This window comes from Alexandromys fortis, unplaced genomic scaffold (assembly GCF_014885135.2).
Source record: "Alexandromys fortis isolate MF-2015 unplaced genomic scaffold, M_Fortis_MF-2015_v1.1 scaffold_20, whole genome shotgun sequence".
Classification (NCBI taxonomy): Eukaryota; Metazoa; Chordata; class Mammalia; order Rodentia; family Cricetidae; genus Alexandromys; species Alexandromys fortis.
In genome coordinates, this window is record NW_026067903.1 from 3,201,117 (window position 1) to 3,226,409 (window position 25,293).

General features: G+C 46.3%; 1 protein-coding gene across 1 annotated transcript; it reads left to right on the forward strand.

The window, feature by feature from the left end:
- Positions 1-25,035, forward strand: Creg2 (cellular repressor of E1A stimulated genes 2). Its single transcript, XM_050134717.1, has 4 exons — positions 1-435; positions 3,078-3,247; positions 22,991-23,104; positions 24,544-25,035. Exons 1-4 carry the CDS (start codon positions 1-3, stop codon positions 24,689-24,691), a joined length of 867 nt encoding a protein of 288 aa, XP_049990674.1. The 3' UTR covers positions 24,692-25,035.
- Positions 25,036-25,293: the final 258 nt, after the last annotated feature.

A 25,293-nucleotide genomic window follows, 5' to 3' on the forward strand; every position in this document is an offset into this window, starting at 1 on the left:
ATGTCACTGTCCAGCGGGGAGCGCCCTGCGGGTCCAGGGACCCGCCTGTCCTGGCTGCTATGCTGCAGCGCCCTGCTGTCCCCGGCCGCCGGCTACGTGATCGTGAGCTCCGTGTCCTGGGCTGTCACCAACGAGGTAGACGAGGAGCTGGACAGCGCGTCCACCGAGGAGGCAATGCCCGCGCTGCTGGAGGACTCGGGCAGCATCTGGCAGCAGAGCTTCCCGGCCTCGGCACACAAGGAGGACACGCACCTGCGGCCTCGGGGCTCGGCTCGCGCCAGGCCCGCACCGACCCCGCGTGGAATGTTCTCCTACCGGCGGGAGAGCGGCTCATCCGCAGCATCCCCTGGCCCGAGGGTGAGTGCCGGCACCGCCCGCTCCCTGGTCCACGCCAGTTCCTGGGGCTGTCTGGCCACCACGTCCACCCAAGAAAAGGTAAGCCAGAGGTCGAGACGCGGGGGTGGTGCATGACTAGTCGTGGTCGGGCAATTCTGGGGCGAGCACCCGGGCACAGGCGACTCGGGTTTCACAGGTGCATAGCCTTGTGAATAACGGAACCCGGCTAGTGCAGAAGTCGGTTCATCTGGCCATGTGCACGTGAGTGGTGAGGAAAGCGACCCTGGGAAACAGTCTGGTGGTTAGTGACTTAATCCCTGTCTTAAAATGGCCAAAGAGGTGGTCAAAAAATCAGCGTCACATGGAGACCTGGAAAGCAGACAGGATCGCCTTTGGAATCACAAATGAGGCGCATTCAGCCCCTGCGGGCTCTGAGCACTGTCCCACAGGCAGACTCCCGCACCACCGCCCACACCAGGCAGGCGTGAAGGAAAGGCACCATCCACGCACTGATAGAAATTTACACTTTAAAAAAAATAATGGAACTCGAATTTTTAATTAGGCAGAGAGTAGCTGCTGGAGGGAGCTGTTTGAACCGCAATTTCTCTCTTTTGGTTCACAAAGGTTTATTCACCCGTTAGCCTGCTTCCTCCCAGAGCAGCTTGGAGATGTCCTGAAGCCCCATATTCTGTAAGAATAGCCTCCAGAAAGCTTCCAGTCCTAAGAGACAGAGGTGTGATCCGAGCCCCCTGATTAATCTGTGCACAGAAAAATACATGTCATACCGTGTGGGGGTCGAGTTCTTGCCTCAACTCTGGGTCTAGTTACTAGCCCCGGCTTGGCCAAGGCACCCTGTTTTCCCATCTACAAAATTAAGTAATCCCAGAGAAACCTTGTCTTGAAAAAACAAATTAAGCAATTCAGTAGGCAGAGCTTGAAAGTTCTTTTCATTTTCTTAAAAAATAACTAATGCCAACTTTATCCTAATAATGACAATGATCTTGTCCTCTTTCTATGTCAGAATCCCAGCCAGTTCTGCATTCCCAGTGTGCGAACAGTTTTTACACTTCTGACACATACCTTAATAAAATATGGGGCTTAAATATGAAGACAATCATGGGAAAACAGAAACAAAAACAAAAACCTAGTGCCTAAAGTTTGGGAAATGTCTCAGCAGCAAAACGCTTGAGGATCTTAGTTGTCCAACCTTCGGAACCCATTTTTTTTTTTTTTTTTTTGCTGTTATTGTTGTTGTTTGTTTGGGGCTTTTTTGTTTTGCTTTGCTTTGTTTTGCTTTTTGTTTTCGTTTTGGGCCAAGCATGGTGTCGTGATTTGGAATCGCAGTGCTAAGCAGGTTGAGACAGGTGGATCTTTTAGGACTTGCTGGCAAGCTATTCTGTCCTATTTGGAGAGTTCCAGGCCACAGAGACACTATCTAAAAGTCATAACAGTAAGGGATCCTAAGGAATGACACCAGAAAGTCAGGAAGTTGTCCCCTGACCTCCTATACACACTATGCACAAGCATCACATGCATGGGCACACTAGAATGCATGAATACACACACAAGAAATCTGGTGCCCATCCAGCTTGGTGGCCCACCCCTGTCGTCCCAGCATCAGCAAGCCTTAGGCAAGAGAAGTGTGAGTTCAAAGCCAGCTCTGGCTACATATCCAGATCCTGCCTCACAAAAACACAAACAGCCAAAGAAGAAAAAGCATCTAGTGTCCTTGTAGTGAAGATATTTTGATCTCCGACAGCTCTTTTGTTAGCATCCATAGGCCTTCCCCTTGCAATATTGATTTTCAATCCAAAACTCGGTAAATTCAGAAAACATTTGCATGAACTGCTAAGCGGTTCATGATAGGCTGAAAATAGAATGTATGGATGATGTAATAGAGCCATTTGGAGAACTTGTTAATTTTTCATGTTTCTAAATGATTTAAGCCCTTCCTTTCACAATCGTGCACACTCTGTCTAGTGCTTGGAAAACAATGGCAGCCTCAATAGGAGGGGGCTCTTTGTAAGGGACAAAGCAGGTGCAGGAGAGTTCGGGGAACACTAAGACTTAAATGCCATTGTTTCTGTTTAAAGTCACATGGGACATGACAGGAGACCCTCCCCCATCTACTAGGTGAACACAGGCAGTGATCAGGATGTCATGCTTCTGTGACTTCCATTTAGGCTAAAAGAGTATTCAACGTATCAACTTCCCATAACTTGTTCAGTCATATGCCAAAAGGTTATTAATAAACAAAGAAATGTTGCTCTAACTGAAACAGTATAGAATATGCTTGGCATCCAAATACCAAGCAGTTTATAAAACAAATTAAATTCTATCCCCAACGTTTAAAAAGAATGGAGGAGATGATGCAGGCAGAAGGTGTTGAAGAGGAGCCTGTGGGAGAAGGCCTAGCGCTGTCTTTTTCTCCATAGGCCTCGTTGTCCTTACCCTTCAATAATATGAATACATTTGCTGTGAGAAGGCAGCTTCCAGAATCCATCAGCTCCCAGACAGAATGTTCTTACCTGCCTCTCCCCGCAGAGAAATTCCGAAACCATCCCTGGGTGAATTGCATCGATTGGACCCACCTCGTCTTAATCTACCTGTCAAACCCACTGGTCCAAACAAGGTCCCAGGGCTGTGTTTCCTGCCCGGCAACCCAAAGTTTTTCCCCAGTTTGTGTTCCCCATAGCTCTACCGCTAAAAAGCCTTTTTGTCGTTATTGTTGCATTTGTTAGATCCAAGGACTGCCCTTTGGGAGCTGCCTGGCCATTAGCGATGGCCCCGTCCACAACAGCACGGGGACTCCCTTCTTCTACATGACAGCCAAGGACCCAGTGGTGGCTGACCTGGTGAAGAACCCCACCGCCTCGCTGACGCTGCCGGAATCTGAAGGAGACTTTTGCAGGTAGAAGGGGAAGGGGAAAGGGAGAGGCAGGGTTTGTTCTTACAGGTTTGGGCAGAGGTGGAAGGTGGGTTGTGCTTTGTCGCAGAAGGAAACTGACCCTTTTACTTGCAGAACTGTACTGCAGACCAAGCAGATTTGGAGCCAGCTTTCTAACATTTATTCATCTATGAAATGGGAGGGTCCCTGGACTTGGACTTTCCCTGGGGTCACATGTCCTGTGAGCCTATTATAAATTGAACATGTTGTCAGTTGAAATGTATGTGCTACACATAACCTACAGAACACCTCTGCTCAACCTACCCCGCCTTAACTTTTCTTGGAACGCTGACATTGACCTGCAGGCGGACAAAATCATCCAACGCAAAGCCTATTTTATAACAAAATCTTGACGATATACTTTGTTGACTACCATACTCAAAGGAAAAGCAGAGGCTTTTTTTTTCTGTATCCACAGCCTAGGAAAAGAGCAAAATTCGTAATGTAGAGTTTGCTGAATATATATCACTTCGAAACCAACATAAGAATGAAAATTCATAAGCTGAACCATCGGAAGTTGGTATTCATATCATTTCTATCCTAGAGAGTGTTTATGAGACTTGGGTATTTTCTGTGAGACTTTTTTTTTTTTTTTTGGAGGTATGGTCCTGTGTACCTCATCCTGGCCTTCAACTTACTCTATAGCCAAGGCTACATACGTCACACTTAGTTAATGCTGTCCTGGGGTCTAAACACACTCTACCAAATAAGCTACATCCCCAGCCCAAGGTGCCTCATCTGACATCCAGGCGGGCCATCAAAGCTCTAGTCCTATAAAGGAAAGAATGGGTCGAAAGTTGAAAGGAGGGCCAGTAGTTTGTCTCTCTGGCATGTACGGGCTGGAACACATTGCTTTTTCAATTCATTTATAGCCCCTCTTTCGTCAAGGGATACTTGTACTACAAAGCCAGCATCTTTTAATACACTTTCTGGAAAACTCTCTAAAAGAAAAGCCTTCTGGAGACATTTAAGCAAAAATATAGAGCATCCACTCAGATATCATCGTCTAAATTCAAAATGCAAAGCCCCAAATCATTTGCTGCCAAGGAGACACTGTACTGAGTTCCTATGGAGGTCTCCTCCCACTCCCAAAAATTAACAATTGTCACGGAGTGGCCTGGAGGGGAGGATGGAACAACCCCAAGCTTTTACCATTTCATCTGCAAATACAGAGGTGATTTAGAGCCCATTCTGAAGCTCTATTCTCTATGCATAGAAAACAAGCAACCATCCTGTTCGTTCTTGTGGAAACCAATTAGAGCAACAATGGGGTATCAAATGCGGCCCGCGAAAGGCCTTGCCAACCCCACTCCCATCACCTATCCTCATCAATGAGAGACTCAAACTCCAGGACTTCCACTGTTCCCACCAGGTTATGACAGCCAGAGAAATTGTACTCCTTTGCCATGGAATAGTCTCCTTGTTCTCAGTCAGCAAGTTCGCTGCCACTAGAGATATGCTCCCAGGAGAATTTCCTGAACACAGTGGTTCCCTAATTCCAGGGTCCCTAAAAGCAGCCATGCTATAATGTGTTGATCCCAGAACCCAGAGCATACCTGCTCTTGAAGACAAGCCACAGAATTCAGTTCCAGGAGCAAGGCGCAGTTATACTCGACTGCACAAAATCTGCCTACCAGCAGGCCTCGGGCAGGGGGGTACAAGGACTGAAAACTGGAGCAATGAGGAGGCTGGGGGAGGGGCGTGCCTCAGAGTGCCTTAATCCAGTCACTTGCTTTTGCCTGCACACTTTCAGGGTGAGTGTGCGTGCCTGCGTGTGTGTGTGTGTGTGTGTGTGTGTGTGTGTGTGCATGTGTGTGTGTGTGTGTGTGTGTAATTCCTTTGAGCAAGGCCAGACAGAGAAATTACAAACATCTATGTAAGAAATGAGACAGCAGCAGACCAGAAGTGATGCTCCCAGGCTCAAGGGCACACCTGTATCCTTAACCTATGGATAGGCAAAAAAAAAAACCACACCCAACTGGTACCCTGTGTCTGGAATCTTCTCAAGGAACTGTTTCCCAGAGCTGCCAGTTGCTAGCAGCTAACTTAAGCTTCTAAAGTATTGAAATATAAATGATATAACTCAAACTGGCCTTGGAAAGGATCAGACGTCCAAGCAAGTATTCTGGAGTGAGCCTGTACCTTCCGGCCAATGACTTGGCCCAGATGTGAGGTTCACAGTTCAGCGCTGTGTTTGGCCTTACGCCTGAAACCTAGAATGTTAGTAACATTGAATACAAGGGCTGAATAAGTCAAAGCCTGCGTTAAAAGACAGACAGGTGCCAGAACCCCCAAATAAGCAAGCCTGGAGCTTCTGGGGCCATCCAACCAGGGAGAGGCATCTGGTAGAAGCAGCTTCCAGAACTGCATCGCAAACAAGCACCTTGGTAGAGTTTAGAAAGACCAGCAAGACGACTCCTGCCTGTCCCCAGGGCCTGGAGATCCCAACAGTGAGACCAGGGTTCATGGTCAAGTGCCTTATAGCAATTCCAGGACCTGGGGCAGAGGCTGAGAAACCTCCAGCTGTCATGGTAGTGACGACAGTGAAGGCACTGGTCCAACCTTCTGCTAAAATCTTTCATGAAGAAAATTAACAGAACCATACCAGGCCCTGTGCGACCAGGCATTCGTTCCTACTCGGAACAGATCACTATGCCTGCTACTTCTCTTTGCCAGCTCTCTTAATATTTTATTTATACCCAGTTTTATCAAATTAAAAGTCTGACCTGAAGGCTCGTTGTGATCAAAGCTCATATAAGTACTTTGGCAGGTAGCTAAGAAACACTTTCCACTCAGTAACCCTCACAGCATGTCACTCAGAATGCTATCTCAGTCCATCAGCTGCCTGTGTATTAAAAGGTCTGATCCAGGGACTGAAGAGATGGCTCGGCACTTAATAGCACCTACTGCTCTTGCAGAAGACCTGAGTTTGGTTCCCAGCACCCATGCTGGGCAGTTCACAGCCTTCTGTTACTCCTGCTTCAGAAGATCCAATGCCCTCTTCTGACCTCCATGGGAACCTGTGTACATATGGCATATACTCAACTATACAAATAAAAATAAATCTTTTTGTAGAGGCTTAGCAGATAGGGAAATTTGCAGCTAAGGCTGTTGCCCTCAGGTTGATCCCTGGGAGCCGCATGACATGGAGTGTGAACTGAGTACTCCAAGGTGTCCTCTTTCATCCATGCATGTGATGTGGCATGCACATGCAGTACAAATATTCACATGTGAGTGCACATGCATGCACACATGCTACAGAAATAAAGTACAATACTTTTACTTTAAATAGGGCTTTAGGTGTTCTCTTAAGGTTTTTGTGGCTATGAAGAGACACCATGACCACAGCAACTCTTAAAAAGAAAAACATTAAATTAGGGCTGGCTTACAGTTTCAGAGGTTCATTTAGTCCATTATCTTCATGGCAGTACACAGGCAGACATGGTGCTGGAGAAGGAGCTGAGAGTTCTACATCTTGATCAACAAGAAGCAGACACAAATGTGTGCCACACTGGGTGTAGCTTGAGCATGGGAGGCCTCAAAGTTCACCCCCACAGTGGCACACTTCCTCCAACAAGACTACACCTACTCCAACAAAGCCATACCTAATAGTGCCTCTCCCTGTGGGGGGCCATTTTCTTTCCAACCATCACAGGTACCTGCAGATTTTGGCACCCAAGGAGCATTCTGAATGTAATTCCCCAGGAACCCCCAGGGATAACTGTGCATATTCTACAAAAATTATATATTGTAAAGCACAAGCTCCCAAAACTTGAGAGAAGAATTCCTTTCAATCACTTGGGAGGCAGAGACAAAGAGACCTCTCCATGACAGCCTTATTCCTCCCTCAGCCCGAGGACCAGACCTCTCACAGGGTGAGGGCTTATAGTCTGAAGGTGCTCCAGGGTGAGTCTGAGGCGTCTGGAAGATGGACACATACATGATCTTAAGTGCATGTCCAGTGCTTCCGAGAAAAGTCTATGAATAACTACAATTTGGCCCATATGGGGACTTGTGTCCATTATAAACCGAAATTAAAATGACAGTCTGGCAAAAAGAAGTAACAGTGCTGGGCGGCGGTGGTGGTGAACCTTTAATTTTAGCAACTGGGAGGCAGAGGCAGGCAGATCTTTATGTGTTTGAAGCCAGCCTGCTCTACAATGTGAGTTCCAGGACAGCCAGAGCTGCTCAGTGCACAACCAGCAAAACCAGTCTCAAAATACAGTAGGAGGAAGAGGAGGAGGAGGAGGTGGAGAAGAAGAAGAAAAGTGTGAGCTCAGGAGTTGAACTCACAAAATCAAGGACTAGACAGTTTCCGGGAGCCAGAAAAGAAAGGAATGCATAATGCTGGACGCTGTGAGGACTTCCAGTCGTAAGATATTCAGGTTTGGAGCTCTAACACTCAGCGTGGCTCAGCACACATAGGCTCCCTAAGCTGATCGTGGCAATCATTACACGATGTATGCATACAGCAAGTCATTGCATTGCGTCCCTTCAATGTATTTTGTCTGTATTTGATAATCAAACATTTTAGACGGAAAGGATACAGTCTGAGAGGCAGCAAGGGAGAAGGCCTTTCTGTTTGTCGGCATCCCGGCCTACGAATTTGTCTTTATTAATAATCATTAGTTTACTTCAAGTGGTTTATTTAATTAGTCTGTTTGCTTTTGGGTGCTGTGGTTTCTTCATTTAATTAGTTAAATGAATTAGGGCTGGGAACCTATTTCCCAGCCCAGGTTAAGATGGCAAATTGAAAAAAGACTCCACCTTAAAAGAGATCTCAGCAACCAGCTAGCCCTCCTCCGTTTCCCTTTCCAGGCAACACAGATACTCACATACGCATGGGCATGTGCCCAAGCCCTGAGTGAATTTACTCTCAGACACTAGACTTGGCTGTGTGAAGATCTAATCGATTGTGATCAATAGAAGCAGAAATTCAACTGTAGCATCTCACCTTCTGTAGTAAGCATACTTGGACCATGGGTTTAGTACTGCATCCTCTAGATGAGCAGGCTAGGAAACCCTCGGGACCAGGAAGGGCCATTCCCTTGATTCGTATTCCGCTCAATGGTAATGGGCCAGTTTTCACCTGGGTAGACTGGGCTATTTGTGGAACCCAAAGAGTTATCAAATGCTTTTCCCGAAGTCAAAACAAATTGAAGGGTGATTTTGGACAAATGCTAGGTGCATTGATTTGCTTATCATAAACAAGGATTCAGAAACATGTCACCTCTTCCCCAAAAGGCTTCTGATAAAAAGGGTGTCGCAGATGCTGCCAGGGCTCAGAGCCTCCAATCTTTACTGAGCAGAAACATCTGAGTTAGTATGTCTGAGTTTAATAATTCCTTTGTGACATGTAAGTAGAGGTTGTAGAAATGACAAAGACCAATGGCCCCGTGTGCATGTGTGTGCATGTGTGTGTGTGTGTGTGTGTGTGTGTGTACATGTGTGAACCCTCCCTGTGGTTACAGAGACCATAGGAGGATTCTGGGAGTCTTGAGAGTTTTCCTCTATCACCTTCCACATCTTTTGTTGCTGTTGTTTCTAGAATCCACCTATCAATGCCTGCCAACCCTGGGATTGCAGGTATGGGCCAGAATGGCCATGCTGTGTTTCACGTAGATGCCTGTTAACTGTTTTTATAAGAATAAAATGTGGAGCCGGGTGGGTAATATACCTCTATAATTCCAGCTCTTGGGCAGCTGAGGCAGAAGGATTCCCACAAGTTGAAGGCCTGCTTGAGCTAAATCATGAGCACCAAAGGAGTCAGGGCTACATAGCAAGACCCTGTCTCAGAAAACAAAAGCAAACAGAAGACTAAATGTACATATTTACTGTAAGCATCAGCTCAGCCTGATACCAAACATAATTCTGGGGCTGACTCCTAGGGACAGCTTCAAAAGGTGCCCTGTTCATTCAGCAGCTCCCAGGTTGCTCTTTATCAAGAGGACACTTTATAAGTACCTGCTGGCAGCAACTTGTTTGGCAATGGCTGTGATGAGTCTCCATGACATGCATGTCATGTCGCATATGTGCCCGGCCCTAATCAGACTCGGGAGCTGAATCCAATTTCTCTGCTCTAGATCTCGTTCATGCCTCTTGAAAGCAATCGATAAATCCTCTAAGTAAGTGGCCCTCTGTGCAGCGTCACCCCCTCTCCTCCTTTGCCTAAACATTCCTGTGTTCCTGGAGCTAAACCAACCTCAGTGGCTTTTAAAAGAGCACGCGGGGACTCCGCAAAGAGCAAGCCTGAGGAGCAGGAGTCCAGGATCCTCTCCCGTCTTCTGCTCATTTCTGCAGGCGCATCTCTCAGCCAACGATAGCCACTTCGCTCTCGCTATGAAGTTCAGTCCCTGGGGTTCCCAGCTAGTCGTGAACTCACCAATGTTCCAGTTCCTCTGCCGTGGCGCTGCCCTTTCTGTCTTCTGAGAATTCCTCCCCATCTGGTTCACAAATGTTGTTGGAAGAGTCTCCATCTTAAACAAGAATGACTCAAATATGAGACAAGGTGGTAACACCCGTAAATGTAGACCCTTCAAAAAGGCTTCAGCACTGTCGCTGTAAAGGTGGCTGAAAAGGCGCTCTCAAAGGGCCCCAGACCCCACACAATTGTTCATCTATTCCTGTCCCTATGGACTTAGATATCCTGAACGTTTTATTTATTTATTCTGAATATCATATAAATGGAAATACATAATATGTGATATTTTGTTACTGTTTTTTTTTTTTAATCTACCTTTGTGTTTTCAAAGGCCATGATTTTACAGCGTTTATCAATAATCCGTTCCTTTTAGTGGTCAAATAGCGTTCCATTGTTTGTATCATGTTTCTCAGTTTCTATCCATCTCTGCATGCTTTGATGGGCAATTGTCCCCATGCTGCAGGGATTGTGAATAATGAATGTTGCTGTGTGCATCCTTCTCCAGTTTCTGGGCAGACATACACTTCAGGTCTCTTTGGTAGGTACCTATGAGTAGGATGCTAGATCATATGCTAATTCCATGGTTAACTCTCTGAGTACCTGCCAAGCTTTTTTCCTGAGTGGCCATGCTACTCTATATTCCCACAAGCAACATTTGAGGGCTTTGTTTGCTCCATATCCCGACCGATGTTTTTATTCAGTCTGTACAGTTGTGGGAATGACACCACACAGCAGTTTTAATTTATAGTTCCCTGAGGGTCGGTCGTATTAAGTATTCTTTTGTGGCTTGACTAGTCATTTGTACTCTTCTTGGGAGAACTCATTTAAAAAACCTGGATTATTGATCATTTGATTATTGAATTCTAGGATTTCTTTATGGAGTCAAGATATGACTCTAGACAAATGATCTGCAAGTATATTTTTCTCCTCTGCATTTAATTTTCTTCTGTCATTGGGAGAAACATAAGATGGCTAAATATTCAATATTAACATACTAATTCTATATATTCTTGGTCAATGCTGATGTCCTTTCTTTGGTGCCAAAGTTTGAACACAACTTTGCACACACTAAGTAAGTACTCTGCTACTGTACCATTCTGCTAGCGTTTGTGTGTGAGTGTGTGTGTGTGTGTGTGTGAGCGCACGTGCGCGCATAGGTCCTGCTGGAATGGAGTTCAGTTGTCTCCACATCAGCCTTCTAAGTGACTCACCCTACAGATACACATCACCGCACAAGCAGCTCCCTTTTGCTACTATAGATGGGGCCTTTCCCATCAAATTAGCAAAGAGCTAAACTAATGTTCCCAAGATAATATGGGAGAGTAAATTACCTAGGATGTGGAAATTGGAGAAAACGGACTTTGTGTGCTGACGTGCAGGGCCCTAGGCATAATCCCCAGCACACACACACACACACACACCTACAAAAACCAGATTTAATTAATCAGATTAAAAAGATTTTGTGAGGGAAAATTCTTACTCCAATAATATAAAAGCAGTGGGATAATAAAAGTGAATTAAACCTTAATTGGATTTATCATATATCCACTTAAGCCTATTTAGTATACTGTGCATGAAGCAGCATATTAAATATTGTGATTGAAACAGTGTCTTTTTCCTTCAAATGATGGTTATTGGGCACTTACTGTATGCTTGTCAGGCATGGATAGGATTTAACGAGACTGACTGCTCCCTGACTGCTTGTTGCCGACGAGCTGACTCAGAGTTGCAGGATCTGACACACACTCAAGTGTAAGGAGCCACCTGGGAGATAAACCCATGCTTCTCCACAGCTGCAGCAGGGCAAATGAGCAACGGTAAGACTCTGACAGGATACCCCAACACGTAAGACTTTGGAATGCCAAGTGCTTTGAAATAAGCAGGCTCGGATCCACAGACTCAGGACTAGGTGTCACTCAGTGGCAGAGCACTTGCTTGGAATGCACAAAGGCCTCGCAGTCTCAGGAGACAGAGGCACCTTCACTGGTTTTAAAAGACAGAGACCAAAACTGCCTTCGTGCCTTTAACATAGCCGGCAGTTTCCTTTCCAGGCCTGCGCTGCTCGTCTCTCAGCAAGGTAGACAGGAGAATTTGTAGCTGAGTGAGCCATTCAGATCATCGTTAGAAGATGTCCATGTCAAACATGTTAGAACAGGGACAACCCTGGTGTACTGCAATGCAGAATAAAGTCGAGAGGAGAGTCACCCCAAAAGCTCTGTGGGTCTAAGTGTGCCTTCCTGGGGTACTGCTCTGATTCTAAGAGAGACTTAGGAGCCACAGGTGATCGGAAGTGGCCAGGACTCAGCAGCCAGACCTTCCCTGCCCGGGACAGTGTTGGCAGAATGGGTGAGCACTCGAAGATGTCTCAGGAGAGCTGCCATGATGGTGTCCAGTCAGGGTTTGCGCTGGCTCCAGGAAGTCAGACAGGTAGGGAAGGGAATCACCGGTCAGTGGTTTTGAGGGTGAAGCATCAGCGTGGCCCTAAAACTGAGCTTGGAGTTCCCCAGTTTTGCTCCAACTGCCTAGTTAAGACTAGCTGTAGGAACAGGATCGAGACCAGTCCTGACCCCATCAGTGTTGCTTCTGGGACCACCTTGCTGGACCACAGCAGAAACTGAGCTGAGACCAGCAGTTACTTTGACCACTCATGGATGTCCATTACTAACTGCAACAGTCTCTGATGAAGGAGTCTTCAGGGGGCAGCCAGGGAGCCCCTGATGATGCACCATTATATTTGAGAATTGACTGTGGGAGATGAAAGAGCTTCTGCTTTGCAGATGATGGATCTGTGTGTTAAGTCTTCCAATTGATGTCAGCCTTGCTTTAAGTACCTCAATATGTCTGCTTCTCAATTTCCTGTACCCTAAAATAGGAGTCACGGTGGCTGTCAGGCTGCTGTGGGGATGAACTGTCTCAGTGGGTGGCCCCTTGCTCAGCACTAACAAATGGTAGTGATTGCCACTGGCCGATGTTGCCTCCCTGCAGGACTGAGGACGGCAGAAGCAGGAGAAATGAGTCAGCGGAGCCCTGTTTACTCGGCATAACTCTAAGGATCACTTGACACATGTGATATACAAAGTGTTCAGGGAGCTCATGACAGAGGTGCTATGGTTTGTCTCAACAAATAAGGAAACTGAGGCATGACAGGTGCGAAGAGCTTGCACAGGGATCCACATCCCCAATTCTAATGGGGCTGGGGTTCAATTCCAGATGACCTGACTCTCCTGTCTATGTGCCGCCCCTGAACGCCGCCTCTTCACCTAGCTCATCCTGGTTTCCTTTTCAGCTGGGATAAAAATGCCATCACAAAAACAGTTTGAGAGAGGAAGGGTTTGCTGGTCTCACAACTCCAGGTTTCTGTCTGTTGTTGTGGGGAGGTCAAGGCAGCAGGAACTTGAAGCTTTCACATTGTATCTGTACTCAAGGGTGGAGAACGAGGAATTCAAGCGTGCATGCCGGTGCTCAGTCTCTTTTTCACTCATTCCAGGGCCTGGCCCCTGGAGTGGTGCCGTCCACATGCAGGGTAGACAGTCTCATCTCAGTTAACCCAATTAAGGGAATTCCTCACGGAGCCGCAGAGATGGCTCAGAGGTTGAGAGCACTGACTGCTCTTCCCCAGGACTCGGGTTCAGTTCCCAGCACCCACGTGGCAGCACACATCTGTCTGTAACTCCAAGATCTGACACCCTCACATGACATGCATACAGACAAAACACCAATGCACATAAAATTAAAAAAAATAATAATAATTTTTTAAAAAAATCCCTCACAGCCACACTTCCAGAGAGTTCTAGATTTCCTCAAGTGAACAGCTAACCCTCACAGTCTTAAGCAGCATCCTTGAAGCAGCAGGAGGGGACCACCTGAGTTTCAAAAAGAACAGACTCAGTTGCTACACTGTTTTGCAGGCTGATTTATGCTGTTTGTATATTATCTCCAGCCCATGACTCGCAGTGAAGTCGAGGTAATTCACGAGGCTTGTTGTAAATACACACACACACAGAGATCAGGCCAGCAGACTTGATCTCCTTCACAGATGGCAACTTCTCTTGGTGTCCACAGGAGGTAGAACGGGTGGCCGTCTCTGTCATTGCAGGGGACACTTTCTTTTTACTGCCCTTCCTATCCTCACCTCATCTAATTTGAAATAATTTCCCAGGATTCAACTGTCCTTGGCCCCCAGAACCACAAGCAGGATATAGAAAGTAAACCACCATTAATTGTGTAGCAAGCTCACCAGACTTTCCTGCTGGGCTGTGAGCTTCAGGAGGCCTGGGGCTGTGTCCTGCCTCTGGAGCTGTGTCCATCCGTCTCTCCCTGGCCACCACAACTCACTCAGAGCCTTTAACAGAAAGTGGGATCTGGCGATTATTGGTTGAATGTATGGGATTTGGGGGAATGGGCATCGAGGAACGGTGGATTCATTTTCTGTTGTGAGTTAAATGTTGTTAGTTTGGTTGGGGCTTTAAATAGCAGATCTATTCTACTCGACATCACCCAAGTCTACAGTGAGTCTTACAAAGCTAAAACCAAGGAGGCCTTGGGATTCCCACTGGTGGTTCCAAGGGAGAATTCACTTCCCTGCTTTGCTCAGAGCAGAGAACACACACAGACCTGTGCTCCGAGCCCCACGCTTTCACCACTGCAGCCCTTGCTTCCGTCATTCCTGATCCTCCTACCCACTTTAAACTCTGACCCCTGCTGTAAAGATCCATCTGATTACACTTTACCTGTGGGCTCATACAGGGTCATCATTCCCTCTCCAGATGTGGAACCCACTCACATCTGTGGAATCAGATGCAGCATGCAATTCTGGGGGCTGGGATATGGACCTCTCTGGAGGAGCTGTTAATTGAACCCACGGAAGATGGCTGTGCTAGTTTAAATGTGCTCGCCAATGAGGACAGACACGTGATAATTCATGCTAATGTATGAGGTGCCTCCGTCTGGTATTTTGGGGGTGTCACGATTGTGCTTACTTATAGTCTAGATGTTTTAAAATACAGGAGTGGGAATATTGGACTAAGGAAATTGGCCCAGCCGTGAGAGTGCGTGCCGTGTAAACTGGATTCCCAGAACTCATAGCCCATAGTCACAGCAGCTTACCTGTATTTCCAGCTTCGGAAGGAGGAAACAGGCCATCTCTCCGCTGGCTAGTGAGGCTAGCCATATCGGTGAGCTCTGGGTTTGGTTGATTGGAGATGGGTCAAGGAGACTGCCGACACCAACCCCTGGGCCTCCACATACACACACACGTGCACACACATGCACGAGCCTAAAGGCACACACAAGCACACTTAACTCTTCCACACACGTCGTGAGAGAGAAACTGGCAGAGGGAAATGAAAGAATAGAAACTCAGGTCGAACCCAATGGCAAGGGCCGACGTTCGCTGTCTGAGAGGGGAGCCTCGGGGTGGGGGGCCCCCCCCGGCGCAGGGGAACATGATGCCCAGTGCCTGAGAGCAGTTTTCGTAAATGCGGGCAGAGAGTGGGGAGGGCGTGGCTTCAAAACTGTGGAGTGGGCGCTAAACTAAGCCGTGAGGTTTTTGCAACTTCTAGACTTCTGGGTAAGTGGTGGGGGTTAGCTGCTCGTCGGGAATTCCACGAGCCTGACTTCCTAGAACCATGCACCTGCTTTCGGGCCCAGTTTTTAGGGGAAATTTTCTTTCACACATGGCATAGCTATAGATATAGATATAGATATAGATGCATAATAGATGTGCATGCACACGTATGTGTGTATGTATGTATGCTGATGTATGTATGGTTCTAACACAGATAATATATAGTTGGTGAAGGTAAATCTCGCCATATTCCCATCATACTGGAATGAGAGCAGTTGCGAAGGGAAGCATGGAGAATGGGGACAGGGACTTGCCGCTCACAATGGAATGGTTGCACCGTTCTGCCCAGGGGTGGCTCTCCTTCCAGGTTTTCCTGTCTGGCCCTGTTGTGTGTGGCTGACCGGTGTCTATTGCATCTCAAGGTCTGAGAAGGAGAGATGTTTCTAGTCCCAGACAAATAAGGAAATCTAAGGAAGCGCCATTTCCTTTGACTCTGTGTGCCAAGTTTTCGAACCACTCCAATTTCTCTCTAAGAGACACAGGGAATTCGCAGATAGGAACTGCGACCCGAGCTCTGGAAAGCAAAGCAAGAGCCTGAAGATATGGGCAAATGTTCAGAGGTGGAAGAGCCAGAGACTGGGAGGGGTCTGCGGGCTATACAAGTGACTTAGGAGTTGACTCCTTCTCAGGTTGTTGAGAGATGACCACCTACAGGGAAGGACCCATCTCAAAAAGCCAGCCTTCCCTTCCGTTCCCCAGGACAATTAGGGGAACTGTTACAGGCTTCCATGTTAGTCTGTTGGGAGCGGTGAGACCCCAGATCCTAAATTTCTTGTAATCCCCTGATCTGAGTGCCTACAGCTGCTCTGAGCACGAGACCTTCAGGAGTTCCTGATGGCAGGAGAGTGGTTTCTGGTGGGTTTGGATGGGGCGTGGCTATCTCTATATAATCTGCCCCTGAACACAATAAAGGGGCATTCTTGGGGAATTCAAGAATGACCCGTGTCGCTGTCCTTCTGTCTATGTGTGTTTGTGTATTTTAACCTCCAGCCCCTTGTCCGAAGCTCAGTAACTGGGTAATAGCGCGGCATTAGTTAGCTTCCTGGAGCTCAACTATTTTGTAAATCAACCTTCTTAAAGACAAAAATCTCATTTTAAGAAGTTTTTATTAATATAATAATTATACATGAGAATGGATTTTATTATTACATGTATGCATGTCCATAATGTATTTTTATCATATTCACCACAAGAATGTGAGTTCCTCTGAGGGCTCACTAGCCAGCCTATCTTGGGGGAGGGGATTCATACCAAGATAAGCTGGGCTTCCTATTGTATAAATGGAAATTTCTGTACTTACATAAAATACATAATCTTTTCTACTCTATATAACCAACGCCAATAGAGAAGAAAAGAAGTTTCCACGTTTAAATACAATGATTTATTATTAATTCCGTTGCTTCATCCAAGAGAAATTTTGTTGAAGGAATTGGCTTTAATCGTGAACAAATAAAGCGGATGACATTCTCACAGGGACAAATTCTAATTACGTGTAACTCACCAAAAGTCGTTTCTTCTTTCCTGTTTGTATTTTGTAATGCACCCAATGTCGTTTCTTCTTGGCTGATTGTATTTATTTTCTCCTGTGTGACTCAGGGTTTGTTTGTTTTAGAGCCGAGTAGATTCTACTTTTCTTGTGATTGCATTCAGTGATTCCTTTGTCTCAGCCCACAAGAAAAACCCACGACTCAGCAACTAGACTTTTGCAATGTTGAAAACACCACAGACCATTTTGGAAAGAACATGGTGTTCTTCCGTGCAGCAATTTGTCTGAATACATGGGCACGGCCAACTATTACCCTCTCTTGTCAGGACTCAGCAGGGTGTATGATAAAGAAAAGCTTCCAGGCAGGTAAAGACAAGTTCCTTAAGTCTATGCTAAACATGTACACGACTTGGCAGAGGCATCTTTCTTAAGACTTTCCCATAACCTAATGAACGGGAAATGGTGGTGCTGAGTCATGCCTCCAGACAGCTGCTTTATGACATCTGTCATCAGTGCTACGATGAGTTGTCTGCTTGGTCAGGTGTGTCAGGATCCCCAAGGCTCCCCCAGACTCAATGACTTATTACAAGGACTCACAGAACTCAAAAGCTCACGGGTGACTTCACCGAAAAGACACAGGATAAGATAAGCAAAGGCACAAGGTGTGTGCCATGAAGGCCGCAAGAAATCAGACATGAGCTAGCTGCCAAGCATGGGGCATTTGCATGGGGCAAATTCAATTTCCCAAGCAATGATGCATAGAAATGTGTGCAAAGTGTTGCCAGCCAAGCCTCTGGACCAGGGTAATCCGGGTTTGGGGCATAACCTGGTCCTGTGCACGCCATAGTAGCTGTATCTGATCTCAGTTCCTTAGACTTCAACTTCCCAAGAGACCAAATGTTGTGTGTGGCCAAAGTCCTCAGTCAGAACACTCAAAGGACTCAGAAGTTGTCATGCAGAAGCATATGGGAAAATATGCCTTATATCTTTACTATCTTTAATATGACCAAACATGGCGTCCTGGGTTTTATCATCAGGAGAAGGACAGAAGAGATGCCGAAGTCTGCAGCAAAATCTGAGCTCCATCTTAAACCTAGTTAGTCAGTTGTTTAGTTTTAAAGTCAGGTATAATTATTTATCATGGATATATTTTTATACATTAGAGGTTCATTAATCCTCACAATGTCCAATTGATGTAGAAATACACCAAGAACAGCGACAGTGCTGTCAGGAGAGGAGTAATTTAGCTGGCTTGGGCTGTTCAAACCCTGCATAATCTGAGAAAGGTCCATCTTCAGGAGGTCTTGAACAGATCCTGCATGTTTATTCAGAGGCCCGAGAAGAACAAGGCTTGTCTTCCTCTATTCAGTAGAGTCTGTTGCTCTCCACCTTCTCTTGTGAGGTGGGGTCTCTTGCTGACCCTGAAGCACACCGTTTTAGTTGGGTTGACTGGTCAGGCATCTCCTCGGATGCACCTGTGTCTGCCATCCAGTGCTGGACCTACAGGCATGCAGGACCATGCCCAGCTTTTACATGGATGCTGGGATCTGAATTCAGGTCCTCTCACTTGCACAACAAAGTCTCCTACCCACTAAGCCATTCCCTCAGACCCAAAATTGATATTTTAAGAAATCTACTCAATCTATATGATCTATTCATCCTGTCTTATTTAAGAAATCCTTTCCAATTTAAAGCTACAAGCATAATATAGTTCCCATATTTCATCTCAAATGCAGTAAAGATCTGCTTCCCAATTCTGTTTAGAACTGAATTGTGTGCAGAGGGACATGAGGATTTGCGGAGAGGAGGATCTCACCACTTAACACTAGCTGAGCTCCGCTCACTCTGTAGACCAGACTGACCTAAAACCCGCAGAGTTCCACCTGCCTCCATCTCCTGAGTGCTGGGATTAAAGGCATGGGCCACTATGACCGGCTCATTACGATTTATTTTTAAAGGTTTTTGTTTTTCTATCTAGCCAACTTTTTGGCACCAATTATTAGAAAATAAAACATTACCTGCTAGTTTATGTTTCAGTCTTTGTTAAATATCTGGTCTCCTAAATAAAAGGTCTGTTTCTAGGCCTTCTTGTCTATCCTTTGTTCTCATACCAAAGCCCACGAGCTACTTTAATAGATGACTTCTGCAGAGCTCACTATCTGGCAGAGAAAGGCCTCTAGCCTCGCTGCCCTTTTTTTTATAGTGATGCCAACTGTTGGAATTTTGCCATCCCATGCGATGCTGACATTCATCACCCAGTCTGACTCACACATGCTACATATGTGATGTACAGTTAGACTGGGGTACAAGTCTGTGGATACATCAATCTCCAGCACTCTATGTGTTTAAAGGGCAAGCCTGTGCTTTGCATATATATTATTGTCTGGGTGGGAAGTATCCTCCACATGGGTAAAGGCTGGGGCCCCAGAAGGTTTCACTGCTTTGGAATGAGAAGGAAAGTTCAGGAGGTGTGCCTGGCTGGAGCAAGTTGGTCACTGGGGTCAAGGCCTGGAAAGATGGACCTTGTCCCTGCCTTCTCCTCCTGGTCCTCTCTGCCTCTTGTCCGTCTTATGGTGAGCTTGCTTGCTCCATCAGAAGCTCCCTGCCATGATCTCCAGCTTCCCTTTGGATCCACAGTGATAGAAGTAGGAACAGTGGGTTATAGCCTCTGAAGCCGGAGACAAAGCAAATCCACCCTCCTTTAAATTGGTTTTGCTCGGTGAAAACCTGTGGTAAAGCCTGATCAGTGGTTTAGGAGCTCTTGGAGCTGGTTTGCTAGCTGGAAGCACAGTACAGAGAAGCCAGAGAACACCACGGGCAGAATCAAGTGGGTGATTTTGGCTGACTAGGATGCATCAGCAAAACTGTATACTTTTGACTTCGGGCGGGAGCAAGTACTCTACTGAGAATTGACTGGAGACTGTGTTACCTTGTGACAAAGTTCTGGACTCTGTTGTATCTATTCCCTGACACTTTGGGGGAGGTTTTTCAGCATTCAACTGTGTAGTGGGTTTCTCTGGATTTTTTTATAATGATTTATAATGAGATTTGAGAGCAAAAAGAAAGATCAGAAATATTTGAAAATTTTCTGCTTAGACAAGTAAAGAAGTGTTTTCCAAGTTTGGGTGTAAGGGAGGCAGCATTACAGAACAGATTAACGCCAAGAAAAAAAGAAACTAATTACTTTACACCAGAACAACAGCAAAAGATGTTCTGAGGGCATCTGGAGAATTGGGCGAATGGCACCCATTTTGGGCCTAAAGATGTGAAAGAATAAACTTGCTCAGAAGACTTGGCTTGGCGAAGAGGGCTCTGGGGCTTACTGCTCACAGAGGGCCTCACAGGAAGCTGTTTTCCCAGAATTCCTTTCGCTCTGCAACTACATAGGCACTCAGACCACCAAGATGGGGTCCAAGAACTGTCTACTGCTAATCTAATAGTAGAACTTGGCATTGTCTGTGGGCATCCTGATTTTTGCATTAATGCAAAATGCAAAAATGATGGAGTCATGGAAGCTTACACCCAGGTTTCCAAGGAAAGCGTAAAAGGCCAGAAAATATACCGTGGGGCTGGACTCTCTTCCAGCAACCCCAGAAAGCCCCATGAATAAAGCCCTGAGCATGACCCTAAGTGCAATAGACACTGTGGATGTTGGAACCCCGAGGGTGAAAGAGCTGTTGTGGAAAACGACAGGCAGCAAAGGGAGCCATAGGAAGAGCAGCCTAGAGGGCTGCGAAGGGTAAACCAGCAGAGTGGACCTGACATCACACCACCGCACACCTAGGAGCTGGAGGTGGACCTGCAGGATGTAGTGTTTACCTTGCTGGTTTTTGGTTTTACCTTCCTTACACCCCTTCCTTTCTGTTCCCTGACTCTTCCTGTTTGAAGCAGGAATGTTTACTTTGTGCCATGGTGCATTGTAAGTATGTAACTGGCCATTTGAATGTATAGAGGCTTGCCGCTCTGTTTGTCTGGAGTCTTAGAAGAAACTTTGGGTTTGAACTTTTAAGCCCTGCTAGAACCGTTCAGATTTTGGGGGAATAGTGGAGATGGACTAAATGTATATTGCTATCAAAAGATAACTGTGAGTCTTTGGGGCCCAGACAGAAGGCATGGTTTAGATATAAAATACTCCCCATGGACTCATGTGTGAAAATTCGGTCCCCAGCTGACAACATAATTTTGGTACCTGATGAAAACTCCAGAAGGTGAAGCATATAGATGTACCTAGAAGTATTCTCCGTCCCGCTGGTCCCCCTGGACTGTTTTCTTTTCTGCCTACCTGTTTCCAAAGCCACTTATGAAATAACCACTCTGAGGCTTAGGATTAATTATATACTCTTTGGCCTATTAGCTCAGGCTTCTTATTAACTAACTCTTACATCTTAAATTAAGCCATTTCTATTATCTTATATTTTACCACAAGCTGAGAATTTCTTTATGGCCATCTCTGACACAGAAAACCAATAGAAAGCTGAGATGCTACCTTAGGGTCTTATGGCTCATTTGGGAGACCAGGTGTCACAATGGGAACAATGCACCATGAAGATGCTCTACCAGGACATGGATGGACATACCTGTATCTTTTCACAATGTCAGAAGTTATTCAATAACAATAAACAGCAAGTTGCCTTCTCTTCCTGGGCTGCAGTTTCCCAAGCAATCCCAATTTCCCTTGATAACTGGCGATTGGCAAGCACAGGTTCATTTATTCCAGGCTCATTTAGAAAGCCTCAGGTCCTGCTTTCTGTGTCAAACGGTGAGTACATTTATCTGTATGCATGAGGAAATATATGTGGGTTACGGAATGGCCAGCAAAGGGTTAAAGCAGCCTCCCAGGAAGATACAGGATCACTGCAGTCAATCAGTAAGATATTGAGAAACCTGTGAAAGAGAGCCAGAGAGATGGCACAATGGTTAAGAGCACTGACTGTTCCTCCAGGAGACCCAGGTTTGGTTCACAGCACCCACAGAGTGGCTCATAAACATCTGCAACTCCAATTCTAAGCAATCCAATGCCCTCTTCTGGTTTCCTTGAGCACCAGGTATGTACCTGGTGCATAGATATCATGCAGGCAAAACACTTGCACACATAAATAAAAGTATAAAAGACAGCCATCAAGGGGGCTGATGGTTCAGAGGTTAGAAGCACTGATTGTTCTTCCAGAGGTCCTGAGTTCAATTCCCAGCAACCACATGGTGGCTTAACCATCTGGAATAAGATCTGGCACCATCTCTTGGCCTGCAGGGATACATGCAGGCAGAACACTGTATACATAATTAATATTTTTTTAAAAAAAAAAGGCATCCATCAAAGTGTTGCTGGAGACACAAAACTGCAGGTCTCCCATGTGAGCTGGCCCAAGGGGACATGATGTTGATTGAGTCAACTGCAGAGACAGAAAAATGGAGGAAAATCTCCAAACACGGTCAGAATAGGTGGACAGATGGACAGACAGCAGTTCAAGTAGGTTATCTCAAGCGGTGAGAATGGAACTGAGCCCCAGCCTCAGATACAGTCAGGAAATTTCTGATAGTGGGTTGTCTGAGACACATTTTGAGCTGTCGGATAACAAGTGAATGGGGACATCAGCATGCAACATCAGATCCCCCCCCCATTTCCATGTCACCATCACCACCATACATCACCACACAACGTCAGGTCCCCTCCCCTCCCTATCCTGATGTCACCATCACCAGGCAACGTCAGCTCCCCCCCCATCTCGATGTCACCATCACCACCATACATCACCACACAACGTCAGGTCCCCTCCCCTCCCCATCTCAATATCACCATCACGACACAATGTCAGCTACCCTCCCCTCCCCATATCAATGTCACCATCTTTTCCCAGTATTGCAAAGCTGGTAACCAAGTCCTTAACACAAAGACCAAGCTACCACAGTAACAATGACAAACTGCCATTCCCATGGCATGTGGACCCAAGACTGGAGTACTTCAGCTATCTACAACAACCCTGGTTGTGTCTAACATATGCACAAAAGTGCACATTACCTATGAAAAAATATGTTACAGGGGTTACAGACAATATAAAAATCTGCAGTGGTACAATCAGCAATGTGACAATTTTAAATGTTTGATAAAAATCCTTGGTATTTCAGGCTCTGGTGTCACCATTGTCTGAAAATATAAAAGATGTTCTTCCTCTGCAGAAAAAACATCGTCGACCCAGAAGACCCTCGATGTGCCCGATTAACACTCATTGGCCGGATGATCACAGTACTGCCAGGAGAGTTAGAGTTTGCCAAGCAAGCCATGTTTTCAAGGTATGGAGGTGCTTTATTTTATTTTGGTTTTTCGAGACAGGGTTTCTCTGTAGCTTTGGTGCCTGTCCCGGAACTAGCTCTTGTAGACCAGGCTGGCCTCGAACTCCCAGAGATCCGCCTGCCTCTGACTCCCGAGTGCTGGGATTAAAGGCATGCACCACCACCGCCCGGCTATGGAGGTGCTTTAAAATTGGTCTCCCTGAAGCCAAGCACGGTGGTGCATGTCTGGCATTTGGAAGGCAGAAAGATTCAGAATTTTAAGCCAGTCCGGACTGCATAGTGAGTGAATCCCAGGCTAGCCTAAGCTACATAGTGAGACTTTATCATAAAAAAAATACAGAAAAAAAACTGTTTGTCCCAATATAGGCAAGAATAAGTGGATGTTAGAGATGGTGAAGGAATGGTGTTTACTGGCCCGCTCCTCCTGGCTTGCTCCGTTGGCTTTTATACTCCCCAGGACCAACCTGCATAGGGATGGCACCACCCACAGTGGGCTGGGTCTTTCTGCATCAATCATTAATTAAGAAATTGCCCTTAGGCCAATCTGAGGGAGGCATTTTTCTCCATGGAAGTTTCCTCTTCCCAGATGACCCTGGCTCTTTTCAAACTGGCAATAAAACCAGCCACCACGTATGCCTTGCCATGAAAGCAACTGAGCCTTCCTAGCCCCACCGGTGCCACAGACATGCTCGGACATCTCTATCAAGACCATGGTGGCGTTTGTTTCGTTACAGGTGTCCTTCTAGTTTGCTATTGGTCCTGACTTAGGTTTACAATATCTTGAGATGTGAAGAAAATTTTTATAAAATTGCAAAGAAAAAAAAAAAGACCAACTATAGCCCCTGCCTCCAAAGATATTCTCATGCATTTGGGAGGCAGGTGTCAGTATAGCAACAGGAAGACAGAGCTCCCTGTCCACGCTGCCTGGCTCTCAGCTTCCTTCAGAATTGGAAATCTCTCCAGGAGGAGATGCATTCACGGGCTTGCCATTCTGTTACTTTTCATACAGAAACACACAGGGTCTTTCTTGATGCTTCCCACTGGCAATCATCAGCCATCACTGAGCACTGGCTAGGACTGAATGCTAGGGAGCTATGCACTTCCTTCTCACTCCCCATACAGCCCTGTGATGAGCATCATCACCTTCACCCACACGACAGGTGAGGAGACAGCCATAGACGCAGCATCAGCATCTGAACTCATCCGCTATGGAACTGGGATTCACACCTCAGAACCTGGCTCCAGAATAGAGCTCTTAGCCCTCTGTATAGAGACCATAGCTTCCTGCCTTCCTAAGGCTCCCCCAGCCCCTGCTCCCCAACCCATCAGTGTCTACATTTTGGGGGGTGTTGAGCCCAAACCAGGCCTAGAGGGGGGAGATCCCTGGGACTGGCTGAGATGCACTGTTTCACTACGTTCTTCTCCCTCTGCTTCTGCAGGCATCCAGGGATGAGAAAGTGGCCCCGACAGTATGAATGGTTCTTCATGAAGATGTGGGTAGAACACATCTGGCTTCAGAAGTGGTATGGGGGTGTAGCCGACATCCCAAGGGAGGAATACTTCAAAGCAGCTCCAAGAAAGGCCTGACGGTAACACAAAAGTCCTAGGCTTTGCATTAAAGCGAAGACCTTTGAAGTGAAGAAGCCAGACAGTCACCGACTGCTGTCTCTTTGTTGAAGGGTGCCTAGCCGCCCTGTCATCCTGCAGCAGAATCAGAGAGGATGAACAGGGAACCTTGGGCTAGACTTCAGATACACTGGAGTGGTCCTTTGTGGATCCACCGTTCGTACGGGCACTTCACATAGAAAGATTTTTGTTTCTGCTGTACTCAATCCAGACACACCCATTTGGAAATCATGGTGGTCAAAAGGGAAGAGGTAGTTGCTGTTCCTTTCTTTCAAAAAAAATTAATGATCGTATGTACCACGTTATTGCCTTGTATCATGAGAACATAGTGTTACTTACTATCCGAAAGCGATGCTTTGGATGGAAGCTCATTGCATTCAAAGAGCTGAATGTGCACCACATTGAGTTGCTGTGGGTTCAAGGCAAGGTGGAAGGTTTTCCATCTGAAGGTTACTCACTAGATGTCACAGAATTGCCGATGCATTTTCTAGGTCACTTGGGGAGCCTTTTTCCCACATTGCAGTGTAGCAGGTGGAGGAAGAGGGTGAAGCTTTGCACAAACC

What these genes read in the sequence shown, in the direction of transcription:
- Creg2 (XM_050134717.1), top strand. Translation starts at nt 1, where the DNA reads ATGTCACTGTCCAGCGGGGAGCGCCCTGCGGGTCCAGGGACCCGCCTG. An exon ending in CCACGTCCACCCAAGAAAAG is followed by an intron (nt 436 to 3,077) that starts GTAAGCCAGAGG and finishes TGCATTTGTTAG; the next exon opens with ATCCAAGGACTGCCCTTTGG. An exon ending in AAGCAAGCCATGTTTTCAAG is followed by an intron (nt 23,105 to 24,543) that starts GTATGGAGGTGC and finishes CTGCTTCTGCAG; the next exon opens with GCATCCAGGGATGAGAAAGT.